Source organism: Schistocerca serialis, chromosome 5 (genome assembly GCF_023864345.2).
Source record: "Schistocerca serialis cubense isolate TAMUIC-IGC-003099 chromosome 5, iqSchSeri2.2, whole genome shotgun sequence".
Classification (NCBI taxonomy): domain Eukaryota; kingdom Metazoa; phylum Arthropoda; class Insecta; order Orthoptera; family Acrididae; genus Schistocerca; species Schistocerca serialis.
The window spans coordinates 135,078,090-135,100,649 of NC_064642.1; the positions used below are offsets into that span (position 1 = coordinate 135,078,090).

The following is a 22,560-nucleotide window of genomic DNA, read 5'->3' on the forward strand; positions in this document are numbered from 1 at the left end:
AAAAAAAAAATCTTCAGCAATCAGTATTTTGTATTTTCCAATACAATCATTCTGCAGAGAATAGAAATTAGTTAAAGAAATTTTACACAGAAGGTCCTAAAACAACTGGCTTGTGCATTTCTATGTCCAAGCTCCGATTACAAAGAACTCATTGCATTTCTGAGTGAGAAAAGACACAGCTGTATTTGTAGTTTTAGAGCACATATAGAATCGTACAGCAAAAAATATTTTGATTATATAACAGATTGCAGAAATTTGCTCTCAGATACTCATACTCCAACCTTTATTAAGAAATCTGATTCACTGGTTATGTACATAATAAAATCATCCCTGGAAAATTTGAACCTCCAGAAAAAGGTAACATTTCTGCGGAATAAGGGACATGCTAAATTCAACTATAATTAAATACTTCATGACTTAGCAAGGATGGTCACTAAAAGTGGAGCCTTTAGAAACTACTGGCACTGGACCTTAAGACTATGTTATATACTACAGGAAAGCAAGATACCAATCAGTGGATGAATTACAAGGGTTAAGACACGTTGTTGTTGTGGTCTACAGTCCAAAGACTCATTTGATACAGCTCTCCATGCTGCTGTATCCTATGCAAGCTTCCTCATCTTCAAATAATTATTGCAATCTATATTCTTTTGAATGTGCTTATTGTACCTCTTGGTCTCTTTCTATGATTTTCACTCCCCCCACATTTCCCTCAAATACTATGTTGGCAATCCCTTGATGTCTCAGGATGTCTCCTATCAGTCAATCCCTTCTTTTAGGCAAATTATGCCACAAATTTCTTGTCTCCCCAATAATATTCAGTACCTCATCATTAATTATGTGATTTACCTGACTAATCTTCAGTATTGTTTTGCAGCACCACATTTCTAAAGTTTCTATTCTGTTCTTATCTAAACTGTTTATCACCCATGTTTCAATACCATACATGGCTACACTCCAGACAAATACCTTCAGAAAAGACTTCCTACCACTTAAGTGTGTATTTGATGTCAGCAAATTTCTCTTCTTCATAAACGCTTTTCTTGCCATTGCCAGTCTAGATTTTATATCCTCTCTACTTCGGCCATCACAAATTATTTTTCTTCCCAAATAACAAAACCTGTATACTACTTTCAGTGTCTTGTTTCCTCATCCAGTTCCCTTAGCATCATGAGATTTAATTTGACAACATTCCATTATCCTTGTTTTGCTTTTGTTGATGCTCATTTTACATCCTCCTTTCAAGACACTGTCCATTCTGTTCAACTGCTCTTCTAAGTCCTTTGTTGTCTCTGACATAATTACAATGACATTGGAAAACCTTGAAGTTTTTATTCCTTCTCCCTGAACTTACATTCTTACTCCAGATTTTTCTTCAGTTTCCTTTACTGCTCACTTAATATACCAATTGAATAGTAAAGGAAAACATTGTGAATATGCTACATGCTACCTGCCAGCACATGCACAATTGAACATTCTCTCAAACACCTAGTAACACTCAGTTGAATAGAATGTTCAAAGAAATTTTGGGCTTGCAGTTATTGTGTAGTGTTCTACATGAGCATGACAACCAGCCAAGTGTCCATCTACATCTATGGTAACCACCGAACTGAGGAGAGGGGGACAAGTTTCATCGTTCAGTGGCAGACCATGCTGCTTAGCACAAAATGGTCTATTTCAGTGACTGCTTCACAACAGTACCACCACATCAGGTGTTTCCAACTTGTAATTGCATACAGCTCCCATCAAGGAAACAGGACCTACGCAACATTGACTTTTTGACCAAATCAGTATCAGTTTTTCATTACACTGGTGAGCACCCAAAAGGCAGCAGTATATGGAGAGGCAGTACAGCCTCTTCCTGTGCCACTAGGTCAAAACAGCACATTGTATTTCAGAATACTTACATGTAAAAATTATGCATCCAGTGGACCTTTATGTGCACAGTCAAGCCTTACACAGAGATCTATATATCACTGTGTCCACAATGCTTTTTCTGTGGTCATTATAAGCTTACTTTTTCCCAAATAAATAGTAACAGAACCACCTTTATTGAGTGCTCTGCAGTAAAATGTTGCTTGGTTGTAGTCTAGCAGTTTGAAATAATGAATGTTATCAACTGACTTCTGATGTTCTGTAATTACTGTTACATGGACAGGCAATACTGTAATAAATTATTCAAAAGCATCCATTTTGTTATGTAAGCTATCTACATTATAAAGTGTAAAGGCATAAGACTCCATCACAATCCAGTGGCATGACCAGGCCATAGTCACTCCAGCAGCTGTAGGTGATGAACTATTGATGCAGTAACCCTTCACTGTTGGGCCACTTTTGCATTGATCTCCTTCCAAGTGGTGACACCTTCACCTAATACACTGGCCCTGTTTGAGACGTTTCCACATGAGACAGAAATGTGGTTTATTCTGCACAGTTAACACTGGACAACAGTACTTAAACCACCCAGACCAGCTCGTCATCATCAGTCAAGCTGAGTCACATAATGACGCTCAGGCTGCACACGTCGACATTGTACTTAGGACACAGCCGCCACTGCTGTCTCTGGGATGAAAACGCCGACCACTGACTGACTGCCTCAGCTCCTGGCAGCCAACCCTCCACCAATACCATATTGTCCAAGACAGACAGGGTGATCCAACCAGCTCAGCACGGCCACCCCAGCCTGCAGGATCTGTGTTCAACACACTGGACAGAACCACTGAGCAAGCCTGCCTATCCATGGCCAACAGTCATCATTCTACTGTTCTGTCATCCTGACATAGCTAGCATATGTCTGCTAAAATACAGAGGTAGCAAACACTGTACACTATCATCCTCAAGGAACACCCACGTTGTCATGTCCATCCTGTGTGCTCGGTTCATTTCCCATCGCCTGCTGTCTGCCTGCTGTAGATGCACTGCTCTACATTTATTATTTTTAATAAAGGGTCTTAGCAAAACGTTGACTGCCTACATCATCTGTGCTTCCACCCACTTCCTGCAAGGGGTCACTTATGCACAGCTTCCTATCAACTCACATTACATTTGGTGTCAGAGAAAATGTTGTTGGCTGAAATGGTGGACCAACAGGGTGCAGAAATGAAAAGGATGCTGCAGAAGCGGCAGTCAGTGCAAGAATACAAGTAAGGACCAACTTTCAGTTTTTGTGTCACTCTGGTTGTGTTTTTTCCTTTCCTTTCTTGCCTGTTTGGATGTTGTACACATGGTGGTAGCAGTAAGCAAAAGGCCATTGATACAAGAGTGACAAGCCAGAAGACAATTAAGCATTTGCTGGATGATGTAGATGTAGTTCAAGCAGGTAATGAACCTCTGCATAAGGAAATAGATCATTTAAAGGGTGAAAGAAGGGAATGATCAACTTCTACCATATCTCCACCCATCCTTGGTGCTTGTACTGCCTCACTAGTAGCTCCATTTTCTGGTAAATCTAGAGGAGATGTTTTTATCTTTTCTGACAATTTACATACAGTTATAAAGTTAGAAAACTGGATTAGTGAGCATTTGTTAAGTGTGACTCAACTACAATTAGTAGGTAGTGCTAGAACATGTTTAATGTGCAATGAGAAGTTGTAGAATGCACAGTCCTTAATGGACTTACAGGAATGGCCAGTGGATCATGACATAAGAAAGAATACTTCTAGGTGTTATCAGGATAAACTTAATGGTGCAGTTCAAAAACTAGGGAAATTGATAGAACATTTTGTAGCTCAGATCAGGAACATCATGTTAATATGTACGAATCAATGATGATGATGATGATCATGCCAATCAGGCCATTTTGAAGGAAGTAGAGCAACAGGCACTTGATGTTTTTCTGTAGAGTCTATTGGCTGAAATGCCATAGAAAGTATACAAGGGATTTCCAGAAACCTTGAACAAAGCAGCAGCAACTGTGGCAGCTTTGGCCAGGATTGACTTAGTGTTCAGACTATGAGAGAAGCAAGTAGTTGTTAATACAGATGTCATACACTATAGATTAGATGTGACTCTCTGGGCCACATTCAACAGATTTGTAGGAATCCACTGTGTTGGAGGTGCAGGCAGGTGGGGTACTCCATTCAAAAATGTCTGCAGGCATATGGAAGGTGTAATCAGGGTAACACTCATGCTCCTCTGTTACATGGGACAGTGGAAAAGGGCAAGGAAGGGGGTGGTCACTGTACAACACTCCCAGAAAGTGTGACCATAGCATGTGAAATCAGTGGCAAACATTTGTCTAGCTAGCTATGTAAAAGGAAGTTGGTGTAAGTTTGTGTTGGTTACAGGGCCACTGGTACCCGTGCCAAATCAGAGCACATTTGTTAATGTAAGTTTTAACCAAACACTCGGTAGACCATGTGATATGTGTGGTAATAGTGTTCACTTGCTGAGTTCAGTATTGTTTGAGTACCAGTGCCTAAATCTTAGTGAATGAGGCAAACGAGAAAACAAGATGAACAGAAAGGACCTAGAAACTGTGCGGTTGAGCAGCACGAGACAGTGTATTTTGCGTAATATGAAAAGGGAAGAAAGACACTCAAAAAGGAACAGTTATGCAAGGAGAGTGTACTCTGAATTGATGCAGAAGAATCTAAAATTCAGAAGCAGTGACAAGTATACCAGTGTCTCTGTTGCAGCTAGACTCTTGGAAACAGCAATCCGGTAGGCTGGAATTACGTAAAGAGAAAAGAAATATAATGGTATAAAACTCTGCCATATTCTAGAGGTATGACTGTGCCACAGTCATGCCAGCAACCCATGACAATGATCTGTCAATGTAGCCAACCTTCGCTGTTGGGCCATTTTTGTTTTGACCCCCTTCCATATGACAGCACATGCACTTAGAACACTGGTCCCATTTGAGATACATCGCCTTTCAAGATATGTTTCCACATGACACAGAAACATGCCTTTTTCTGCACAATCAGCACCAGACAGTGGTATTTAAAACTCCCAGGACCAGCCCATCATCATTGGGACAGCTGGTTCATGTAATGACACTCAGCCTGCACCAGTCAACAATGTACTTATGATGAAGCCACAACCACCATCTTCTGGATGTGAACCCCTGACCACTGACTGACTGACTGCATGCACTCCTGGCAGCCAACCCTCCACCATCATCACATAGTCTGAGACATGCAGTGAGGTCCTACCAGCTGAGTGGCACCACTGCCCAACCTGCCCGGCCCTGGCCACCGATAGTTGCTCCACTACTCTGCCATCCGGACTTAGCCAGCAGCCAATCACTGCAATGCAGAGGCAGCAAAAGCTGTATGCTACCATACTCAAGGAATGCCCACATTGGCATGTCCATGCCAGCGTGCTCAGATTCCGGAGACCACACTCATCGCCTGCTGTCTAGCTGCTGCAGACACACTGCCCTACATTTATTTTATGATTGTTAAGAAAGGATTTTAGGAACAAGTTGGCTGTCTACATTGTCTGCACTTCCACCGACATCCAGCAGGGAGCTACTTGTACATATCTTCCTATCAACACCTAATACAAATTCAAAAATAAAATGATTATTCTTGTGCAACCTTAAGTATGTGTGAGGCTTATATTAATGGCACACACTGGCATTATCTAGTGCAGATATTGCCAACATTTTAGTGTAGGATGACTGTCAGGAATATTCCAAGAAGAACTGACAGGGAGTAAGCAGTGAGCAAAATTGGATAAGGATGTGATTTTACAGCTTCCATGGTCTCCAGCAAACTTACTGGAACACCAGTGAAGTAAGCCTGATATCTGCATTCGTTAATGGCTGCAGATTCAGTACTTAGTTATACTCTCTCGATGCCACTGGATATACATAATTGTACCTTCTCATTGCTTTTAACCTTTTTCTCATATTTGATCCTCTTATTCTAAACCTCAACAGTTGTATCCCTCTCAGATGCTTCCTTACCTTAAAGTTGGCTGTCTACATTGTCTGCACTTCCACCGACATCCAGCAGGGAGCTACTTGTACGTACCTTCCTATCAACACCCAATACAAATTCAAAAATAAAATGATTATTCTTGTGCAACCTTAAGTATGTGTGAGGCTTATATTAATGGCACACACTGGCATAAATCTAAATCCTATTCTACGCAAACAAAAACTGTCCTCTACACCAAGTGTGATATCTGCCATGTGCTATACTATAACTACACTATGTGATCAAAATAATGGATCAAATGGCTCTGAGCACTATGGGACTTAACCTCTGAGGTCATCAGTCACCTAGACATAGAACTACTTAATCCTAGCTAACCTAAGGACATCACACACATCCATGCCCAAGGTAGGATTCGAACCTGTGACCATAGCAGCAGCGCGGTTCCGGACTGAAGCGCCTAGAACCGCTCGGCCACAACGGCCGGCTGATCAAAATATCTGGACACCCCCAAAAACATACTTTTTTCATATTAGGTGCATTGTGCTGCCACCTACTGCCAGGTACTCCACATCAGCAACCTCAGTAGTCATTAGATATTGTGAGAGAGCAGAATGGGGTGCTCCATGAAACTCACAGACTTCAAACATGGTCAGGTGACTGAGTGTCATGTGTGTCATACATACGTCTGCACGCAAGATTTCCACACTTCTAAATATCCCTAGGTCCACTGTTCCAATGTGATAGTGAAGTGGAAACATAAAGGGACATCTACAGCACAAAAGCATACAGTCTGACCTCATCTGTTGACTGACAAAGACTGCCGACAATTGAAGATGATTGTCATGTGTAATAGGCAGACATCTATCCACACCATCGCACAGGACTTCCATACTGCATCAGGATCTACTTCAAATACTATGACAGGTAGGCGGGAGGTGAGAAAACTTGGATTTCATGGTCAAGCAGCTGCTCATAAGCTACACCTCATGCTGGTAAATGCCAAACGACGCCTCGCTTGGTATAAGGAGCATAATCATTGGATGATTGAACAATGGAAAAAAGTTGTGTGGAGTGATGAATCATGGTACACAATGTGGTAATCTGATGGCAGGCTGTGGGTATAGCGAATGCCTGGTGAACATCATCTGCCAGCGTGTGTAGTGCCAACAGTCACATTCAAAGGAGGTAGTGCTATGGTGTAGTCATGTTTTTCGTGGAAGGGGCTTGCACCCCTCATTATTTTGCATGGCACTATCACAACACAGGCCTACATTGATGTTTTAAGCACTTTCTTGCTTCCCATTTTTGAAGAGCAATTCGGGGATGGCAATTTCATTTCTCAACACGGTCGAACACCTGTTCATAACACACAGCCTGTGGCAGAGTGGTTACACAACAATAACAAAATGGACTGTCCTGCACAGAGTCCTGACCTGAATCCTACAGAACACCTTTGGGATGTTTTGGAATGCCGACTTCTTGCCAGGCCTCACCAACCAACATAAATACCTCTCCTCAGTGCACCACTCCTTGAAGAGTGGGCTGCCATTCCCCAAGAAACCTTCCAGCACCTGATTAAACATATGCCTGCAAGAGTGGAAGCTAAGGCTATGGGTGGGAAAATACCATATTGAAATCCAGCATTACCTATAGAGGGCGCCATGAACTTGTAAGTCATTTTTAGCCAGGTGTCTGGAAACTTTCAATCACATAGTGTATAAAAATAGTAGATTGAGCTTACCCTGTTTTTGCAAAATTTGTCCACATCTTAACCATTCTTATGCGTGTTTGATATTCGCCTGATGCTGGATCTGAGTCCACTTCACCAGCTGATGATGGGAAAAGATATTTCAATTCATCTGCATGTGCCACACCTGTAACCAGAAAAAAACTGTTTCATTAAATATGAATGAATGACGTTACATCCCATCACAAGGGAACAACACATTTTAAGGCTGAAGGCCTGTGAATCGTCATATCTCTCTTTCTGAAATGAAATTCTCCTCTCTTAATCAAATGCACACTATTATTCACAGTACATTATGAAACATTTCAGGCTAGGGTCTGCAGTGTTGGCAAGCAGAGCATGGGTCAGTGCTTCTGGACATGGGTGAGTGCACCTTGCACACCATGGCTACTCTTTGGGTAGTTGGAGATCTTTTGCAAGGTGGCAGAGAGAAAGTCACCACCAGTAGGGTACAGGGCTGGGTAATGTGTTTGTTAAGAGAAATTTTGTGAACTGTGTGATTTATTAACGAAGCTGGTAAAGTGCTCCTTTGCTATATTATTTTAAGATATACAATACAATTATGATAATCTTCAAAGTGGGTAGATCACTAAAACCTATCTTGTGATGTATGCCTGTTTTGTGCAAGGGTAGACACAGAATGCTCCAACTTATACAAATGTCACTAATCCAAATAAGATGAGCAATGAAAATTCAGTAACAATTTATGACAATATTATGTGATTATCAGTCACCACATAGAGCAGATGCTGAGTTGTGTGATGGGAGAAGCAATGTTGGTGGTGGGAGTAAGAAGGAGGCTTGGGCAGGGAGGGAAAGGAATAGCAGGATAGGGATGAGGGATGGTAAAGTACTGCTTGTTGGAACATGCAGGGCCATGGTGAGGACAAGGTATGCGAGTCTGTGACTCACCATCCCCTCTTATGGTGAGTAGCAATCTATCCTTTTCATAATATTGTCATTATTTCATCATGGACTGTTCAGTGTTAAATTTTCAAAATGAGGCCTGTCCAAAAAATTCCAGAACTTTGTCCACAATTTTTTCTATGCTTATCTTTTACTCACTGTGCATGGTCTCCTACAAAATATTCTCTTCCACAATTGATACACCACTCCCAAAGCCGTTTCCATTTCTGGAAGCAGTCTTGGTACACCTCTTGCTGGATCATTTGCTTTTATCACATCTACCATAAATCTTCATCTTTTCAATGGGATTTTCAACTTTGGAAATACAAAGGAGTCTGCAGGGGCCAGGTCTGGAGAGTATGGAGGATGATGCAGCACAGTGATTTCCTTTTCTGTGCAGTAGTCACGCATCCACACTTGGCAATGCTCGACGGTTCTTGTTTGCCAGTATATAAGGTCTGCCTGGTCTTGGTTAAGGTGTGGTTGTTTCAACAGTCGACCTGGGCAAGCTTGTCCTTAGGTACAGGCACTGAAGAGACTACAGCCAATGTGAAATACAAGAAATGTATTTGCAGTTGCGAATATGGACAACCATCAGCTGTGTAATGGAATCACAACAATGAAAATTTGTGCTGGACTGAGACTCAAACCCAGATCACTTGGCTGGTGACATATGGAAGTTTGGATCTTGCCGTGAGGCATGCTCGGATAGCCTAATGGTAAGGCGACCACTTGTGATAAGCATGAAATCTGGATTCAAGTCCTGGTCCAGCACAAATTTTCGTTGTCATCATTCCATTATACAGCTGATGGTTCTACATATTTGCAACTGTGAACAAATTTCATGTATCTTTTTGTAGTGGTGGGAGCACCTCTTGTGATTGCTAGTAATCAATTCTGCATTACATGGGAGTGTTCAAATACTTTTGACAAGATTCTTCTGAGACTTGACTGTTTTTGCTGCTGTTTCTGTTGGATAGAAAATTTAGGATTTCACTCTGGGTGGGCAGAATAGTGATAATATTGAAACTGTCTCTGATTTTAGATTTGAGATTTCGTTGTGAAGACACCTCAATTGAGGAGTATTGTGTATTTCACTTTGGATAAATTACCAGTAAAGTACAAGCTTTTGTGTTACTATATTCCTAGTCATATTTTTCTTCTGCTATGATTAGTCCAGTATTTCTTCTAGTCAGAACAAAGTTGCCCTTGCACATTGGTCAGCAATTTAAATTCTTCCTCAGGATCCTTCTCATTCAATTCTTTGGCAATACCCAAGCCTACGACCAACACAAAGTAATAATTTGCCACAATGGTTACCAAATGCCTGGTGCCAGTTATCACAGTAGGGAAGTAAAGGTTTTGCTGAAGTGACTTATGATACCAACATTAAGCTATTGTAACATACAAGGTAAGGAAGATAGCCCCTGAAAGCAGAAGGAGTGGAGCAAGCAGTTGAGCCACAGCAGGGCTGCTGCTGGAAAAACAGAAGGTATCAGTGCCAGGCATAATTAACAAATTAACAAAGCCATTTCACAGGGCACGTGCTCCAGGTCAGACAGTAAATGAAGCACTGCAGCTGTAAGTCCACAAATTCAAGGCTAGAGCCCGGATGCAGTAGAAGCCAGAGTGATCATCACGGTCAGGTGCTTTGCAGCTCACAGTTAAAGCAAGTGTCAAGACCAGTCCATTCACAATAAATAATGTGGCATAGAATTCCACATCTTGAATTGTCACAAACATTTGTACCTGTAGCTAACTCAGTCTTATCTCCTCAACTCCTCACAGTCGTCCAAATTCTGTTATTATTCAGACCTCAGATGAGACTGGCTCTACCTGAAGAGTCAATTAGCTCTATAGCTCCCCTTCAAATTCTCCCTACAGGTTTCTCTACTAACTACTTCTGATAAATCTCTTTGCATTTTGTTTATTTTATTTGCCCAGATAGCAATCACTTCCCCAAGACCATGTTTTGCCTGGAATGTTCTGCAAATGTAGCTGTTAATTGATTCTCTTACCAGCATAATTTTTCTCAAGGAGCTGTTTTACTTCTTTCCCAACACTGGTTCCTTCAAGCACTTTCAGTCAGGTTTAAATTTACCCATAATCTTGTACAAAAAAATTGAAGTGAGAAATTTTATGAAGTTAAGAATAATAGTGCATGATAAAGTGAAATTTTAAAGCAGCACTGATGGTTGTTGTTGTGTTCTTCAGTCCAGAGTGTGGTTTGATGCAGCTCTCAATGCTACTCTACTCTGTGCAAGCCTCTTCATCTTTGAGTAACTACTGCAACCTACATCCTTCTGAATCTGCTTAGTGTATTCATCTCTTGGTCTCCCTCTACGATTTTTACCCTCCATGCTGCCCTACAATACTAAACTGGTGATCCCTTGATGTCTCAGAACATTTCCTGCCAACCAAACCCTTCTTCTAGTCAAGTTGTGCCCCAAATTTCCCTTCTCACCAATTCTGTTCAATATCTCCTCAATAGTTATGTGATCTACCCATCTAATCTTCAGCATTCTTCTGTAGCACCACATTTTTAAAGCTTCTATTCTCTTATCTTGTCCAAACTATTTTTTCGTCCATGTTTCACATCCATACATGGCTACACTCCATACAAATACCTTCAGAAACAACTTCCTGACACTTAAATCTATACTCAATGTTAACAAATTTCTCTTCTTCAGAAACGCTTTCCTTGCCATTGCCAGTCTACATTTTATATCCTCTCTACTTTGACCATCATCAGTTATTTTGCTCCCCAAATAGCAAAACTCCTTTACTACCTTAAGTGTCTCATTTCCGATTCTAATTCCCTCAGCATCACCAAAGTTAATTCAACAACATTCCATTATCCTCGTTTTGCTTTTGTTGATGTTCATATTATATCCTCCTTTCAAGACACTGTCCATTCTGTTTAACTGCTCTTCCAAGTCCTTTGCTGTCTCTGACAGAATTACAACTTCATCAGCGAACCTCCAAGTTTTTATTTCTTCTCCATGGATTTTAATTCCTACTTTGAATTTTTCTTTTGTTTCCTTCACTGCCTGCTCAATATACAGATTGAGCAACATCAGAGATAGGTTACAACCCTGTCTCACTCCCTTCCCAACCACTGCTTCCCTTTCATGCCTCTCGACTCTTATAACTGCCATCTGGTTTCTGTACAAATTTTAAATTTGACCTCTGCCACCTTCAGAATTTGAAAGAGAGTATTCCACTCAACATTGTCTAAAGCTTTCTCTAAGTCTACAAATGCTAGAAATGTAGGTTTACCTTTCATTAATCTATCTTCTAAGCTAAGTCGTAGGGTCAGCATTGCCTCACGTGTTCCAACATTTCTACAGAATGCAAACTGATCTTCCCCAAGGTTGGCTACTACCAGTTTTTCCATTTGTCTGTAAAGAAATCACGTTAGTAGTTTGCAGCCATGATTTATTAAACTGATAGTTCAGTAATTCTCACATCTGTCAACACCTGCTTTCTTTGGGATTGTATTTATTATACTCTTCTTGAAGTCTGAGGGTATTTCGTCTCTCTCATACATCTTGCTCACTAGATGGTAGAGTTTTGTTAGGCCTGGCTCTCCCAAGGCTGTCAGTAGTTCTAATGGAATGCTGTCTACTCCCAGGGCCTTGTTTTGACTTTGGTCTATCAGTGCTCTGTCAAACTCTTCACACAGTATCATATTTCCCATTTCATCTTCATCTAAATCCTCTTCCATTTCCATAACATAGTCCTCAAGTACATCACCCTTTTATAGACCCTCTATATACCCACCTTTCTGCTTTCCCTTCTTTGCTTAGAACTGGGTTTCCATCTGAGCCCTTGATATTCATACAAGTGGTTCTCTTTTCTCCAAAGGTCTCTTTAATTTTCCTGTAGGCAGTATCTGTCTTACCCCTAATGAGATATGCCTCTACATCCTTACATTTGTCCTCTAGCCATCCCAGCTTAGCCATTTAGAACTTCCTGTCAATCTCATTTTTGGGACGTTTGTATTCCTTTTTTCCTGCATCATTTACTGCATTTTTATATTTTCTCCTTTCATCAATTAAATTCAATATATCTTCCATTACCCGAGGATTTCTACTAGCCCTAGTCTTTTTACCTACTTGATCCTCTGCTGCCTTCACTATTTCATCTCTCAAATCTACCCATTCTTCTTCTACTGTATTTCTTTCCCCCATTCCTGTCAATCGTTCCCTTATGCTCTCCCTGAAACTCTCTACAACCTCTGGTTCTGTCAGTTTACCCAGGTCCCATCTCTTGGAATTCTCACCTTTTTGCAGTTTCTTAAGGTTTAATCTACAGTTCATAACCAATAGATTGTGGTCAGAGTCCACATCTGCCCCTGGAAATGTCTTACAATTTAAAACCTGGTTCCTAAATCTCTGTCTTACCATTATATAATCTGTCTGATAACTTCCAGTATCTCCAGGCCTCTTCCATGTATTCAGCCTTCTTTCATGATTCTTGAACCAAGTGTTAGCTATGATTAAGTTATGCTCTGTGCAAAATTCTACCCGGCGGCTTCCTCTTTCATTCCTTACCCCCATTTCATATTCACCTACTATGTTTCCTTCTCTTCCTTTTCATACTATCAAATTCCAGTCACCCATGACTATTAAATTTTCGTCTCCCTTCAGTATCTGAATAGTTTCTTTTATCTCATCATACATTTCATCAATCTCTTCGTCATCTGCAGAGCTAGTTGGCATATAAACTTGTGCTACTGTGGTAGGCATGATCTTCGTGTCTATCTTGGCCACAATAATGTGTTCACTATGCTGTTTGTAGTAACTTACCTGCACTCCTTTCTTTTATTAATTGTTAAACCTACTCCTATTTGATTTTGTATTTATAACTCTGTATTCACCTGACCAGAAGTCTTGTACCTCCTGCCACTAAACTTCACTAATTCCAATTACATCTAACTTTAACCCATCCATTTCCCTTTTTAAATTTTCTAACCTACCCGCCCAATGAAGGAATCTGACATTCCACACTCCAATCCATAGAATGCCAGTTTTCTTTCTCCTGATAATGACGTCCTCCTGAGTAGTCCCAGGCCGGAGATCCGAATGGGGGCTATTTTACCTCCAGAATATTTTACTCAACAGGACGCCATCATCATTTAACCATACAGGAAAGCTGCATGCCCTCGGGAAAAATTACGGCTGTAGTTTCCCCTTGTTTTCAGCCGTTCACAGTACCAGTACAGCGAGGCCGTTTTGGTTAGTGTTACAAGGCCAGATCAGTCAATCATCCAGACTGTTGCCCCTGCAACTACTGAAAAGGCTGCTGCCCCTCTTCAGCACTGACTAAATGGTAATGAAATCATACAACATTTTTACTGTTCATATTGCTAATGCTGCTATGACATACAAATATAAATAAATATTAGTCAATGAATACTTCTTAAATGTAAAACTACACTGAGTATATGCAGACTGTATAGTAGATTTTAAAATCTTCACACATCAAAAAAAGGTTGGATCACCTAAGTTCCCAGAACTCCTAAAGATGGACATTGGCTGTGGATATTGTATCACAGCCACAGTCACTTTGACTGTTCAGAGATGTCACTAAACCCACCCAAAGATGTAAACAACCATCCATGAGCAGCACCTATTAGACAGAGGGGGTCCGACAGCCGATCAGTTCCAGTTATTCCACCAGGAAGGAGGTATGCGGCTCACATTGTCTGTAGTTCAACCATGCCTAGACAGTCAATACTACAGTACAATTGTATCCGCATTGTTACTTTGTGCCAGGAAGGGCTCTCAACAAGGAAGTGTCCAGCCGTCTTGGAGTGAACCAAAGCGATGTTGTTCGGTCATGGAGGAGACACAGAGAGACAAGAACTGTCGATGACGTGCCTTGCTCAGGCCACCCAAGGACTACTACTGCAGTGGATGATCACTACCTACAGATTATGGCTTGGAGGAACACTAACAGAAGTGCCATCATCTTGAATAATGCTTTTGGTGCAGCCGCAGGTCAACGTGTTATGACTCAAACTGTGTGAAATAGGCTGCATGATGCACAACTTCACTCCTGACATCCATAGTGAGGTCCATCTTTGCAACCATGACACCATGCAGGGCTGTACAGATGGGCCCAACAACATGCCGCATGGACCACTCAGGATTGGCATCTTCACCGATGAGTGTCACATATGCCTTCAACTATATAATCGTCGGAGACATGTTTGGAGGCAACCCAGTCAGGATGAACACCTTAGACACACTGTCCAGCGAGTGTAGCAAGTTGGAGGTTCCCTGCTGTTTTGGGGTAGCGTTATGTGGGACCAACATACGCCACTGGTGGTCATGGAAGGCACCGTAACGGCTGTACGATATGTGAATGCCATCTTCTGACTGATAGTGAAACCAATCGGCAGCATATTGTTCGCCTTCATGGATGACAATTTGCTCTCCCATCAAGCACATCTTGTGAATGACTTCCTTCAGGATAATGACATCACTCAAATAGAGACATGAACCCTATCAAATATGTCTGGGATAAATTGGAAAGAGTTGTTTATGGATGACGTGACCCACCAACTACTGTGAGGGATCTACGCCAAATCGCTGTTGAGGAGTGGGACAATCTGGACCAACAGTGCCTTGATGAACTTGTAGACAGTATGCCATGACGAATACAGGCATGCATCAATGCAAGAGGACATGCTACTGGGTATTAGAGGTACAGGTGTGTACAGCGATCTGGACCACCACCTCTGTAGGTCCTCCTGTTTGGTGGTACAACATGCAGTGTGTGGTTTTCATGAGCAGTAAAATGGGCAGAAATGATGTTTATGTTGATCTCTATTCCAATTTTCTGTAAAGGTTCCGGAACTCTTGGAACCGAGGTGATGCAAAACTTTTTTTGATGTGTGTATATTAGTGCATGGTGGCATACTGAAAATGTTTGTTTTGGAAAATCATTGTTAGAATTAAAATGTGTTTATGAAAATTTACTTGGAAAATTCATAAATCCAATATGTATTTGGACCACAGTAACAGTTTCAAAAATCAAGTTCCTAAATAAATAAATTTCCCTTAACAAATGAAAAGCTCCAGTTTGCTTTTGTTCTACAATATTGTAGAACAAAAGCAAAATGGTACTTTTCATTTATTATAATGTTATTCTACCAAGAACCGGTGGAAAATTCTGTTAACATGATAAAATATTCCTTACTTTAAAACAGTATCAAAAATGTAATAAATTACCTGAATATTGTGGATATGCAGCATGCGGTCCCTTGTATGAGAAATGGTAGTAGTAAACGGGTACTGTCTGATTTGCCAGAATTCGTACTAGGTAGTCCACTGGCTCCACAAAATACAAGTCACTCATCATCTGGGATATCATATATTTCCAACATTACTAATAGTTAACAACATTTGTACAATTATTATATTAATAATTGCTACCAACAGTCATTGTCTCACCTAGTACACAAGAAGATATAAAAAATCTCTTGATTATCCTATACTGTGAAAGTCATTTGATGCTTTTTGATAATGAGAAAAAGTAAAGCTATTTTTAAATGATACTTTATTGCTAAATGAAATATGGGCTGCCGTTTTTTCATTTCTGGAATGTTAATTTAATTGTGTATTTATTACAAAGCATTATAGCCTTTAGATGATTTCGTACTTTGAACAAGGCATTCTTCATTGAAATAAAACTACTCCAAGTTCCAGTAATAATAGTAACAGTACAGGGATGATAAAAATAATAGCAACTTTTGTAGCAGTTATAGCTATTATGACTAATGTGAAACTATACTGGTTATGAGATAATTAATAACTATAATACAGTAACAATAGTTATCACAGCATTATAATTAATAACTGTAATGTAGTAACATAATTATCACAGCATTATAGCCTTTAGATGATTTCGTACTTTGAACAAGGCATTCGTCATTGAAATAAAACTACTCCAAGTTCCAATAATAATAGTAACAGTACAGGGATGATAAAAATAATAGCAACTTTTGTAGCAGTTATAGCTATTATGACTAATGTGAAACTATACTGGTTATGAAATAATTAATAACTGTAATATAGCAACAATAGTTATCACAGAAGCAGAATAATTGAAACTGGTCCAAAAGAAATGATAAAAGAAGAGAAGTAATGGTATAAGAAAGAAGAAGAGACAAGGATTAAGAAAAGGAAAGAGGAGAGAAATATTGGAAAGGAACAGACATTGAATTGTGTGCTGGACAAACATTATATTGAGTGCCAAGTTATGCCAAGAAGAACACAAAATGTTTTAGCATGATCATATATCCTTGATACAGAGATGGAGCATATTGTAAGTCATGTAGCACCAAGGATGTGCGCAAGAAACACATACTTTTCACAGTCTACATTAATCACTTTCCTGTTGGTACCCAAGGGTAATATTTTACCTATGGGAAAAAATCTGGAAGAAGCTGTTCAAAGAGTTCAAACAGTATTACTTACTCAAAACAAAAGCTTCGGCCCTTTAGTTATAAACCAGTACACCCCTCCTTCTTGAAATAATTGAATTTCCATGTATAAAACAGCTTCAAATTTCTGATTACTTCATAAATGACTTAACGTATTAAATATTTAAAGTTAAGCATGTAAGCAAGCGAAAGTTCAAAAAATATTTGAAATTATGTAGAAATTTTCTTGGAAGTCACTAAGTGCTCTCATTACAGAACATTTGATTGGCATAGTCTGGGTAATTTGTGCTCTGTTTTAAGCAAAAGATGGTTTCTCATGCATCTCAATGTTTGGGCATCAGATCTCCTGAACTATGTGCTATGTGTCATACAACAATATAATTTTGCAGGTACATTCAGTGGTATATGTGGATACCATCTGCAAAATGTGTTATGAACAGAATAGGTGACAAATAAACAATAAAGTAAAACACCATGCCTGATGTGGCTACAAGTGTCCTTCTAGCAGCTGACAACAAAACATTTTTTACTTGTATCAATATCTTAAGATGTAGATCACTTAGTACTAACTTCATAACTTGTTATTATCAGTCAACTGTTGTACCAGAAACATTATATGGGTGTGAAGCGTCAATATTCAGAAAGAAAGAAGGAGAAAAAACTAATATTTGAAAATAAATAATTTAAAAAATTTTTTAGACATGTAATTGATCAAGATAACATGGATTGCAGGATATGAAAAAAATAAAGAGCTATGGGAGCTGTATGATCATCGACATGCTAAAGAAGAGAATGTCAAGCTAGGCTGGCCACATAACAAGAATGATGGAGAACAGACTACTTAGAACAACATTCTGCAGGACAAAAGATAGAACAAGGGGAAGAGCAAGACCCAGAGTTAGATGACGAGAGAACACTCTGAATGACATAGCTGGGATGAACATCAATACCAAATGGACAAACAGTGTGCTTGACAGAAAGAAATGGTAAAGGCTCATATAGCAGGCATATGGTCAATAACACCCTTGTCACATGTAAAGTGAGTAACGTAAGGACATTATATATCTGAAAAACCAATAATGCTGCTATAATGTTTTCATTGAGCTGTTCTGATTGAGTTATAGCAGCAATGTAAGGACATTGTATATTTGAAAAAACAATTACACTGCTATAATGTTTTTATTGAGCAGTTCTGATTGCATTATAGCAGCATAATTGGTTTTTCAAATACATAATGTCCTTACAAGACATATACAATGCTGCAGGTCCAAGAGAAATAAAAATAAAGTGAGTAAATCTGCCATAGTTCCAACAAAGTATTTTGTATAATCATTGTGGTATATCTGTTTGTTGCAAAATGAAACATTTGGCTTTGTGTCAGCCACGTGGTAACTGAGATGGAATGCTCAACTTCACAATTTTGTCTGGATTTTGGCACATAATATACATTCAGCTGTTCAAAATCTGTTCAAAGTCCTTCTCATAGGTGTTTTGTCAGTCGAATAGTACTACGTTACCAGCATAGTAGAATTACTGTGAAATCATTACTGCCATGTCAGAATGACTTAATAGTTTTTTGCACCATAGTGATTGATTTATTATCATCTTCTTCATGAGCCTGTTAACTTTTGGGGATGGCACTGTTCTCTTCAACTCCACCATGAGTCCATTTAGCAATACAATGTCCCAAGTACCAGTCACATCTACTGCTGTTTCTGGCCTTTCTGGAATTCTGTAACTAAATGTGAGATATCAAAGATAGAACCTGTCTACAGCAACTGTGTTTAAAGGCCAGCATGTTTGAGAGGAATAGAATTGTCAACCAGTTGGCATATTTTACTATAGCTGAAGTATCACATGCAAGTTATAACATATATTTAAGAGTGTTATTGGATGGTAACTTGCTGTGTCTTCACTGGGTTTCACTGTCTTTGATACTGCAATACTTTCAACTATTTTAAACTGGTTTGGGATCTGTCCTGATGTCAGAATGTCAGTGCAGAAATGTTTAAGCCAGCCTCAGGCATAATTTCCATGGAAAAAAATTATCCATTGTTAATTAATTTATAGCTTTGTCCATTCCTTATTTAGTAAACGGTGCACATAAAATAGGGTTTGCAGTGAGTGTGACATCCATTCTCTTCAGTTATTCCTTGATAGTTTTCACACATTTTTGATCATCTGGGACTTTCTTTGAATATTGTTTAATCTGCTCTTCTATTTGTTGATGGTGATGTGTTCTGCCCATTAGGCAGGTCCATCACAGCAAATTCAGCATTCTTCATCCCACCACATTTTTCATAGCTGTGTCAGATACATTTAGCTTATGTTGCCAGTTAACTGAATCCTGCCAATTTCTTTTTCTTCTATTCATAGTTTCCAAATTGTCTAATCTTGTTCACCCTGTGTAAACACAACATCATTCTTTACTTTATCTGTCCATTTCACATCTTCCATTCTTCTCAAGATCCACATCTTAAAAACCTGTGAGCATTTCTCCTGCCTCAGTGCAGTGTCCATGTTTACACACCATACAGTTTAACACCTCAAACAAAATACTTCATTAATCTTTACCTTAACTGTATATTTGACAGACCACTAAACATACTCCTCCATTTGCAACACATTTCTCTCTCTCTCTCTCTCACCACCCTCCCCTATCTTCATCATCATCTTCTTATTATTCTTATTCTTCATAGCCCATACCCCACAGCTGGTGTTCAGATCTTTCAACAAGTTGTTAACTGTATTTTCACTTTCACTCTGCAACACCATGTCAGCAGCAAATCTTACATATTTTCTTTTCCTTCTTCCTACTGTCACACCACACTTTTGTTGGAAGAGTTTTGAACTACGTCACATAAACAGATACTAAACAGAGTACATGAAAGACAACAGCTCTAATTCCTCTGCCAATTTTAACTCCTGCTGTCATTTTATCTCCAGCTCTTACTTTAAGTCTTTGTATGATGTATAAATAGCTTATTTTACTCCTTTCCTTCCAGTTAATTCTGATCTCCTTTAGGATACCTAAAACTTTGATCCACTGAACTCTGTCAAAGGCTTTCTCCAAGTCAACAAAAACTACATGGACTTCCCTACCTTTTTCTAGGAATATTTGGCCAATTATTCATAAGAATCCAATTGCATCTCTACTTTTGTGCTTTCTGAACCCCAACTGTTCTTCATCCAATTTTCTCTCAAATGTTGATTCATACATCTATTCATTATTCTTAGTGGAATTTTTGGCATATGAGATATCAAACTTAGTGTCTTATATTCTGTAAACTTAGTGCATTCTGTACAATTTGTGCATTTATTTTCTTCAATATTGGTGCCATTACCTTAATCACATAGTTATTGCACAAACTCAGTATTTCTGCCTTTCATTTGATGAGTCAAATCAGAATAGCCTCTCCCCCAATTGCTTTTCCACATTTAATGGCCTTAAGTGCTACCTCAACTGCTTCCAAAATTATGAAAAGTCCTTTGTCCTCTTCTATTAATTCTTTTTTATCCTCTAAATTCAAAACACTCAAACATCTCTTGTCTCGTGTAATTCTTCTAAGTATCTGTTCCATTTGTAAAATAGACAAAGGTGTGGATCCTCCAGGTTAAATAACAGACTGTGTAAAATACTGTGAATCTACACTCTATTACAGGTGCAGATGCATCCCAGGATATGTGTACAACACAAAAGCTCAGGACAGACTTGCTCAAAGACTGTCCTGTGGTGAAGCCACAGTGCTGGGCAAAGAGTTTCCTCATGCTGCATCACATGCTGCGTCATCACATAGGGGGATGGACGGTGCTGCTAACGACCTCATCTTCATGCTGGAGCATGGGACCAGCTGTGCTGTGGCTGACTGCTCATGAAGAGGCATAGCTGGAACATTTCTCATTGTGCTGCATAGGTGGAGTGTGGACGATTGGTAGCAGTCAGAAAAGGTGGTTTGTGGGAGGCGAGGTGGTAACTGGTGAGGCCAGTCAAATAGGAGTGGAGGTTGAGGCTGGTGTGTCTCAGAAGTAAGAGAGGAAATGGTGCCATAGCATTGTTTGTGTCTTGCTCTGATGTGAAATGATGGAGCTGAGCCCATTTTTAATAGCCTGACTGTGAGAACCCCATTGTTGCAAATGTGGAAGTGATGGAATCCAGATCAACATTCAAGAGAGTCTGTATCATAAGGATAATGTTCCTAGGAATGTACCATCACAAATAGATGAATCACCTTGCTTTCCTTCCATAATAAGAAGTTAGTGGGATTTCTGTTGGGTTGTAGCCCAAGGAAACACACTCATTTCTGTAAGACTTGGTATATTTCATGCAGACGTCCACATTACAACAAATCATACAGCGAACTGCATAAGCAAGATAGCATGGACCGTTTGATTACAGAGTCAAAGAACTTGCTATGGCACAGTGTGGAGCATGGTATGAGTGCAGTGGAAGTGGGGCATGTCCAATGGTGAAGGCGGTGAGGGAGACAGCAGTGATGTGATGAGGATGTCCATCTCCGGAGGTTGCTGAGGCAGGACTTTCTGTAGGTGGTGTGAGCAGATGATACATTGGCCCCCAGCATGACTGGCTGGCAGCATTTGAACTGTACCCCTCCCTAGGGGGTTACCATAGCTTGGAGGAGCATGTGGTTGACCCCACACGAGAGTGGGTGGGAGCTGGTAATCGACTAATGAACCGGGTCCCCGGTCAGGAGAGGTGAGTTGTCTTGCAGCAGAATGAAGATGTGGTTGTCGTCGATGAGGATGGTGACATGCACCACATCTTTGGGCGGGATGTCTGTTTGCAGAACTACTAAAAGGGGTAGGGGGGAGGAGGTACATAGAGAGGGTGAGAACCTGAGGAATGTCATTGATGGTGATGCAGATGCATGTTTGGGCGAGGGCTGCAGCAGCAGCTCTGAGGGGTCATAACTTGAGCGCGAGTCCTCAGTGCTGTGAGGCTGTGTTACATCTTCGAGCATGGAAGACGCTGGGTCGAGGTGTGCCGGTTTCACTTGGTGGAGAGAAACAGTGGGTGGCATACCTTTTACCTCGATGTCCATCATATTAGCAGTGCGGTTTATGACTTTGTATGGGCTTGAATATGGTGGGGCATGTGGGGTCCAGACTTTATTGTCGTGGAGAAAAGTGAACTTGCATGAAAGGAGATTAGAGGGGGGAGTATGGCTAGATAGGGGGTCAGGGAAATGTCAAAATGCATTTGGGTCTTACTTATGAAGTTTCGAAGGGGGTGGGATTGTCATTGGGGTGAGGCAGGAGTGGCTGGGGGGGGGGGGGGAGGTTGTAACACCTCCCCAGGAAGGACAGGGTTTCAACCATAGACGAACTCATTTGTGGTGCTCTTGATTTCTGGTTTGTACAATGACAGCAGGCTGAGGAGTCCCCCCGTGGGAGGGGGCCTCAGTCCAAATACTGTAGTGATACTGCAGTGCTGTCTTGAAAGTGCGATGTCACTGCTCTACCAGTCCGTTTGCTTGGGGGTGGTAGGCACTCATGCAACATTTGTTGATACCGCACAGCTGTCAGAGTTGGCCAAAGAGTGGTGA

The 22,560-nt window shown here is 40.3% G+C and overlaps 1 protein-coding gene across 1 annotated transcript in view; it reads right to left on the reverse strand.

Annotated features, from left to right (window-relative positions):
- The window catches only part of LOC126481552 (cholinesterase 1-like), a 173,095-nt gene that overhangs the window by 1,831 nt on the left and 148,704 nt on the right, over window positions 1-22,560 (reverse strand). Inside the window, exons 9-10 of the mRNA XM_050105390.1 lie at window positions 15,783-15,912; window positions 7,630-7,762 (exon numbers count right to left, since the gene is read on the reverse strand). Of these exons, the coding sequence (XP_049961347.1) occupies window positions 7,630-7,762; window positions 15,783-15,912 (263 nt within the window). The remainder of the gene's footprint in view (window positions 1-7,629; window positions 7,763-15,782; window positions 15,913-22,560) is intronic.